The following is a 7,301-nucleotide window of genomic DNA, read 5'->3' on the forward strand; positions in this document are numbered from 1 at the left end:
GTCTACTTTTAGGATGATTTGCCTACGAAAGCAATCGGAGGAAACTTATAATCAAATAACTTTTATAGCAATAAGTCACTATTTAAAAAAGTCCTGAGATAACAACAAAACTGGGATTATAACCCAAGGAAAATAAATATAACTTCACATTATGTCTCATCTTCTCCTCCCTACAAAAAATAGCTAGTAATTTTTAAGGTTTTGTGGTAGTTTGGGAAACAACATCTTTCACCACCAGGTGCTCAAATGACACAACATTTTTACCGACTTAAATATCTAACCCATGAGAATCTCATGTCAATTCGTAGTTTTTAAGAATTGTTCATTAATTTTTAGTTTTATTAACCAAAAGAAAATGATTTGTCTTCATTTCATTATCACCATTCTGCATTTGCTCAGGGAAACTGGCACCTCTGGATTTACTTTATTTTCTATCCTTGCAGATATTCAAGGACCTTTTAAGTGTGCACTGGGGATTTTGTTAAGAGAATGGAGCTCCTTTGTTCTTTTAACCACACTCACTCGCCCATGAGGAAGGAGAAGGCAACTGTGGGGACGGGGAAGGCAACTGTGGGGACGGGGATTAGGTAAACAAGCATTAGAAATAGTACATGACTGGAACTATATATTTAAACACTAGGTGCTGTGAAAGCACTTTGTGGGAACACCTGGCCCAGCCTAGAAGGAGCAAAGGCCTAGAAACTTCCTGGTAGAAGTCACTGCTGAATAGCCTTGATGAGTTAGTAGAAATTAGTATTAGCACAGCACCAATTTGTCCATTAAGCACAACCACTATGGTAGAGGTCACTGCTGAATAGCGTTGATGAGTTAGTAGGAATTAGTATTAGCACAGCACCGATTTGTCCATTAAGCACAACTACTATGGTCCTCAAGTATATATGTCCACTCCTAAAGAAGAAAATCTAAATTTAAACAATGCACCTTTAGCTGTTGAACTTATTATGCATTAAAGTGTCACTGTATTGGAAAGTGGAGGGGCCATACATGGGAAGAGAACCCAGTTCTTCAGGGCCTTCTACACTCAAAGACTTTGATGTTGGCCCAAATTCCATGGGAAGCCCCTGGAAGATCCTGTGTGATGAATCATATGGCCAAGGCTGCATGCCAGAGCATGCCTTCTGGAGTTACCCTGATTGCAGGTTTTGGGGCACTTGAGAGTCCAGGGTGCAGTGGTTAGGCCTTAAGATCATCAGAGCTTAGGAAAATCTCCTGGCCCCTAATCTTGAGACACTCCTGATCTTCATTCCAGTGGGCCAGAAGAGAACTGGAAATGGGCAGTGTCCACCAAGTCCCAACCTTGAGTCAGGGAGTCTGGCAGAAACAGCCACCCTTACCCTGTGGTCAGATTTACAAGAGCCAATGAATCTCCTAACAGAAGAATCCTTCTTGGAATAGTTCTTCTCTGTGCCTGTATACTGGGACAGCTGGAAAATCCCCATGTCACCTTTGCCCTCTACTTCCTGTTACATTCTCAGTCTCTGTCTTATAGAAATAGCATGTTCACTATTAATCAGCCAATGGACAGCATTCTGACCTCTGCCCTGTGACTTCCTGTTCCTCCTCCTTTGATAAATATAAGAACAGGCCATGGAATCAGGGAACTGTGAACTCAAAATTCATTTCTCAGAACAGCTCTGCCTGCCCACAGGGAAGATGAAGGTCTCTGCAGCTGCCCTCTCTTTCCTCATTCTCGTTGCTGCCCTTGGATCCCAGGCCCAGGTCATACCCGGTGAGTCTGGAGAGCCCTCCCACCGGTGGCCAGATCCTCGGTAACTCTTGGTCTGGGGAGGAGATGCAAAGGGCACCATTGCCCTCCTTGGCTCTGTCTGTAGCTGTCAGTCCCTGGGAGAAACTGCCACAGGATTGGTCCCATCTGGGGAAAGAGTTATCGCTCTTTGCATGGCCAGAATTATTGGATACTTTCTCTTAGCTGGTATTTTAGCTGGATCAAAAGAACCACCATTAATGTATAAATGTGTGGAAAGAAGTAATCTGTGATGTTTGCACTGTTATATACCATCTACTGTAGAACTGTCATTTTCAGAGGAATTGGGACTTGCCAGGTAAGTGACTCACCTGAGGTCACTTTCTCATTTGAACATGTTGAATTTTAATTTATGAGGGTGACTGAATCTTCACAGAGGCCAATGCCATCAAAAAAAAAAGAATGAATTACTTACATTTCAGGGGGCACAAGCAGGATGGAGGGGAAACCTACGCCAGAGCCTTTTTTGAGGTTTCTGAGGAGGACTCAGGACAAAGCACAGCATGCTGTTTAGGACTGGCTAGTTTGAATACATCCAGAAAGCTTTGGATGTAGGGATGGTCTCTATTATCTGGTACCCGGCTGTAGCATGATTTGGTAGGGGAAATATTGGCATGGCATTTGAGAGTGAGATAAAGGGGGTGGCTGGGCAGAAGCATTCAGCTTTAGTTGGTTTGAACCTTTTACTATCTCTAAGAATTGACCAGTCCTGGGAGAGGTTCTCTCCCCAGCTGTCAAAATTCTTAAGAAGTTAAAATGTCACAAGTTGCAGGGGAAAAAAATAAATAAACATGATTAGCAGTCACCTCACCATTCTAATTTTTATTTAACAAACACATTGCCTAGTATTTTCTATGTGCCATGTTGTCCCTATTCTGAGTGTCTGATGAGTGTTTAAAAATGAGTCTTCCAAACAACTTTGTGAGTTAGGTATTAGTTTGAACAAGTTGTTAATTGGCCATTCAGGTAGGGAACAAAATAGTAGTATTAAAGCAATTTTATATAATTTGTGTATTCTTGTTGTGATTATTATAGTCTCACTTTCCAAATGAGAAAACAGTGGGATAGCAATCTTAAATAACTTGCTTAATATCACACAGCTAATAAGTGTTGAAATCAGGATATGAGCTAGTTCAGAAGTAGCTATGGAAAGATGAGGCTATTTCAGATTTCTTTCTCCTTTTCTTTTTCTTTTTTTTTCTTTTTTTTTTTTTTTTTTTTTTTTGCACTTTGGGTTAAACTCAAGGGTGCCCTACCACTGAGCCACATCCCTAGTCCTTTTATTTTTTAATCTTGAGACAGTGTCTTGCTAAGTTGCTGAGAGTTTCATGGGGTTGCCTTCCAACTTTTGATCCTCCTCCTCTGCCGTCCAAGTCACTGAAATTATAGGCATGAGTCACCACTCCAGGCTTAGATCTTATTTATTTACTTTCATTGCAATTCTAACCATATCATATCAAACATGTAGAGAAGTGTCCACATGCCTTATTAATTTTTATTTATTTATAACTATTTAAGAAATGAGCTAGAAGTTAAGTCGCACTTGCCTAATTAGAATGATGCAGGCCCACAACCTCTTACCAACAATCTTTTGGAGTTAGATGGTTTCTGGAATGCAAAATTTTTTCTGGTTTGGAAAAAATAATACAACCTAGACATTACCTAACCTCCCTGGTGGTCTCTGGGGAACATATTTGAATTGAACACCTGGGAATATGTATCCTAAGTTAGATAAATAAAGACTGGAAATAGCTTCACATCACTTCAAGGGACATTGTGCCACCAAATGAGTAGATGAAAAACTTGCTGTTTCCAGAGTCCTGCGATTCCAGAAGCATGTAGAAGGATTGTGGACTGTTTCACATTATGAAGACATTCCATTAACTTATTCATGTTCAACTTGCAGTTTGCTTTTAGTGTATCAGAGTCAGTAGAATGTCTTCATTGTCTCCAACATTTTCAATAGGACCCAGAAACATCTCAGAGCACTCATGGTACAAAAGGGCTGAGACAGGCCTAGACTCAGAAAGGTGACTGTGGTCCAGGATCAGAGCCTCTCTGCCTTGGGCCAGGACTGGGGTGAGTGGAGATGCTGAGATGATGCTGCCTCCCAGCTATTTCTCTCCCCACCTTTCTATTTCTTTCAGATCCAGAAACAAGAAACCTCTTGGAGAAAGAGCATCAGTTTCAACCTCCACTAGATAATAAGCGTAAATATTCCATTTAAAAAAAATATTTTGTTTTAGTTGTAGGTGGACATAATACCTTTATTTTATTTTTATGTGGTGCTGAGGATCGAACCCAGGGCCTCACGCATACTAGGCAAGTGCTCTACCACTGAGCCCCAGCCCCAGCCCCTATGGCATATATTTAAAGCAGCAGATGAGTACAGATCAGTACTATGGTTTCATCCACCATATTTACAGGATAGAGAGAGATCTGGAGGGCCCTGGGGTGTGTAGAAATATCCAGGGAAGATCAGATGGGCCATGGGTATCTCCTCCAGAGATGCCTTTTCTGTTCCCATTTGGCTGTCCTGAGAGTCTACCCAGCTGGGGCCCAGGGTGCTCTCTGATGCCTGCAGCTGCCTTCCCCTTCTGAGGAAATGCTACTGCCCCTGTCATGGTCCACCTGAGTACCTTCGGACACACGGTTCAACTCTGAGGTGGGGGTTCTGAAGCAAGGAGATGACAGTGAGTGCTAGCCAAGGAGGGAGAAGCTTCCATTCTGAGTCCTGGTCCCTCTCCATGGTATTCTTCACTGTAACCTCCATGGTACTCTTTTTTTTTTTTTCTTCTCCCCACCTCTCCCACCCCTTTTCCCTCTATACAGTCCATCCTTCCTCCATTCTTGCCCCCTCCCATCCCCATTATATGTCATCATCTGCTTATCAGCGAGATCATTCATCCTTTGGTTTTTTGAGATTGGCTTATCTCACTTAGCATGATATTCTCCAATTTCATCTATTTGCCTGCAAATGCCATACATAATTTTATTATGCTTTATGACTGAATAATATTCATATATATATATGTGTATATATATATACATATATATGTGTGTGTGTGTGTATATATATATATATATATATATATACATATATATATATATATATATCAGAGTTTCTTTATCCATTCATCAATTGAAGGACATCTAGGTTGGTTCCACAATCTGGCTATTGTGAATTGAGCAGCTATGAACATTGATGTGGCTGTATCTCTGTAGTATGCTGATTTTAAGTCCTTTGGGTATAGGCCAAGGAGTGGGATAGCTGGGTCAAATGGTGGTTCCATTCCAAGCTTTCTGAGGAATCTCCACACTGCTTTCCAGAGTGGCTGCACTAATTTGCAGCCCCACCAGCAATGTATGAGTGTACCTTTTCCCCCACATCCTCGCCAACACCTATTGTTGCTTGTATTCTTGATAATCGCCATTCTAATTGGGGTGAGATGGAATCTTAGGGTAGTTTTGATTTGCATTTCTCTTACTACTAGAGATGTCGAACATTTTTTCATATATCTGTTGATTGCTTGTACATCTTCTGTGAAGTGTCTGTTCATTTCCTTAGCCCATTTGTTGATTGGTCCATGGTACTCTTGAGAGAAAAGACTTGTCTCTAAAATGATCCTTTCTCCACCTACAGTCTTTCACTCTCCTGCTGATTGCTGCTTCTCATATACTCCACGAAGAATCCGGTGTACATTCATGAAAGATTATTTTGAAACGAGCAGTGAGTGCTCTCAGCCAGGTGTCATGTAAGTGCTAAGCTCCCCCCACCATGTGCTGGGGGCCAGGGAGCCGGCAGGGTCTTGGAGGGAAGGCATGATGGATGGTGTCTAAAAAAGTCCCATCCTTGGATCCTGCCAAGTAAGGGACAACTTGTGTCCTCATCAGGGTCCTGCAGGGCATGAGGGATGAGACCTTCCTAGTGGAGAGCAGGAGAGGGGAGGAAGGAGAGAGCAGGCAAGAGGCTGCCAAAGGACACTCCCATGAATCATCAGGGAGCCTCTCAGGTGGAGGAGGGTCTCAGAGGGGAGACTGGTTCTGAGCTGCCTTCTGCAGAGAATGGAAAGAACAGACTGTTGGGTGGTGATTCCCAGGGGTAAGGAGGATGGGGCTCCTGTGTTCACTTGCTGAAGACAACTCAGTTCATAATCTCTTCCTTCTCGTCACCCAGCTTTCTCACCAACAAGGGGCAACGTGTCTGTGCCAAACCCAATGATCCATCAGTTCAAGAATGCATAAAAATACTGAAGCACTAACCATCATCCTTGGATTCAGGAATTATGAAACTTGCATAAGAAGAAAGAAGAGAATGGCCAGCCCTCCCACCCCCAACTCTCTTGCCCCAGCACCTCCTAGGAATTTTTTTGCCTGAACTGTTTTTTAAAGAAATTTACTGTTCTTCTCTGGTTGTAAAAGTAATGCATCTAATGAAGAGTATTCAATTTCACTTTGCTTGGATTTTCAGAGGAAATAAACCAAAATAAAACTGAAAGAATTTCTGAACCCCAAAGAAATTAAAAGCAAGTTCTCATGTCTCAGCTCCTCTCTTCTGAACTGGCTAATCTTTGAAGGTTTGGTTACAATCGTCTCCATCACTTGCTCAAATCACAGTACATTTTTACTTAATATCTGACCCACAGTAATCTTTTGAAAGATTCTTGTTTATTCCATAATATTCTCCTATTTACCAAAAGAGAGATTCTAGTCTTTGTTTCATTATTCTTGACTTGCACCTGCAGATTCACACTATTCATGATTTCCTGGCAACGACTTCTTTCTAGGAAACATTCCTCAAGAACATTCTAACTTCCTATTCCAGTCTGCAGAGATGATTCTGGACCTGCCCAAAAAAAAAAAAAAAAAAAAGTCATACTGGGATTTTTTTTTCTCACCACACTCCTGAGTTCATTATCTTGTGACAAATGGCCCACAGCTTCCCTCTTCCTTGAATTTTTCATCTTGCTAGAGTATATCCTCCAACTGCCTCCTACAGGAAAAGACGACAAGGCAAACACTCTTCCTTGCCTCATGGGGTTGACCGGGGCAGCAAATCTGACCATTCTGATGCTCCCTTCCAGTATTGCAGAGAAGTAGAAAAAAAAAAAGGAATCCACCTAGGTGACAGTGGTCATGGCAGCAGATTCCAGAGGTGGTGGTGCCAGCACACATGTTCATGACCAGTTCTGGAGGTCGGCCTCACCAGCTTCAGTGCCTAGTCGGGGCGTCAGTATCCACACCACTGGCTCCTGGTGCATGATTTTGGCTGTGGCATTCAGACTGGTCTCTTTAGGTCTCTACCCGTTTTTCAAGCTTTCTTGACATTTCTTTGCCCTACTCAAGACGGATGTGGTCCTACAATATGTATAATCAGAAAAATGAGAGATTACACTCCATTTATGTATGATCTATCAAAATGTATAAATGCATTCTATTGTGTAAAACTATGAGAACAAATAAAATTTAGAAATTAAAAATTTAAAAAAAATGTGATAGATTTCTCTTTTGCTTA

At 41.8% G+C, this 7,301-nt stretch overlaps 1 protein-coding gene across 1 annotated transcript; it reads left to right on the forward strand.

Annotated features, from left to right (window-relative positions):
• Positions 1–1,578: 1,578 nt before the first annotated feature.
• On the forward strand, positions 1,579–6,731 carry LOC306656662 (C-C motif chemokine 15-like). The gene is made up of 4 exons (XM_079132113.1): positions 1,579–1,750; positions 3,934–3,996; positions 5,430–5,541; positions 5,964–6,731. The coding sequence occupies exons 1-4, from the start codon at positions 1,609–1,611 to the stop codon at positions 6,046–6,048; spliced, it is 402 nt and encodes a 133-aa protein (XP_078988239.1). The 5' UTR covers positions 1,579–1,608; the 3' UTR covers positions 6,049–6,731.
• Positions 6,732–7,301: the final 570 nt, after the last annotated feature.

Source organism: Sciurus vulgaris (genome assembly GCF_902686455.1).
Source record: "Sciurus vulgaris genome assembly, chromosome: 3".
NCBI classification, from domain to species: Eukaryota; Metazoa; Chordata; class Mammalia; order Rodentia; family Sciuridae; genus Sciurus; species Sciurus vulgaris.

What these genes read in the sequence shown, in the direction of transcription:
- LOC306656662 (XM_079132113.1), top strand. Translation starts at nt 1,609, where the DNA reads ATGGAATCAGGGAACTGTGAACTCAAAATTCATTTCTCAGAACAGCTC. An exon ending in ACCTCCACTAGATAATAAGC is followed by an intron (nt 3,997 to 5,429) that starts GTAAATATTCCA and finishes CTCCACCTACAG; the next exon opens with TCTTTCACTCTCCTGCTGAT. An exon ending in TGCTCTCAGCCAGGTGTCAT is followed by an intron (nt 5,542 to 5,963) that starts GTAAGTGCTAAG and finishes CTCGTCACCCAG; the next exon opens with CTTTCTCACCAACAAGGGGC.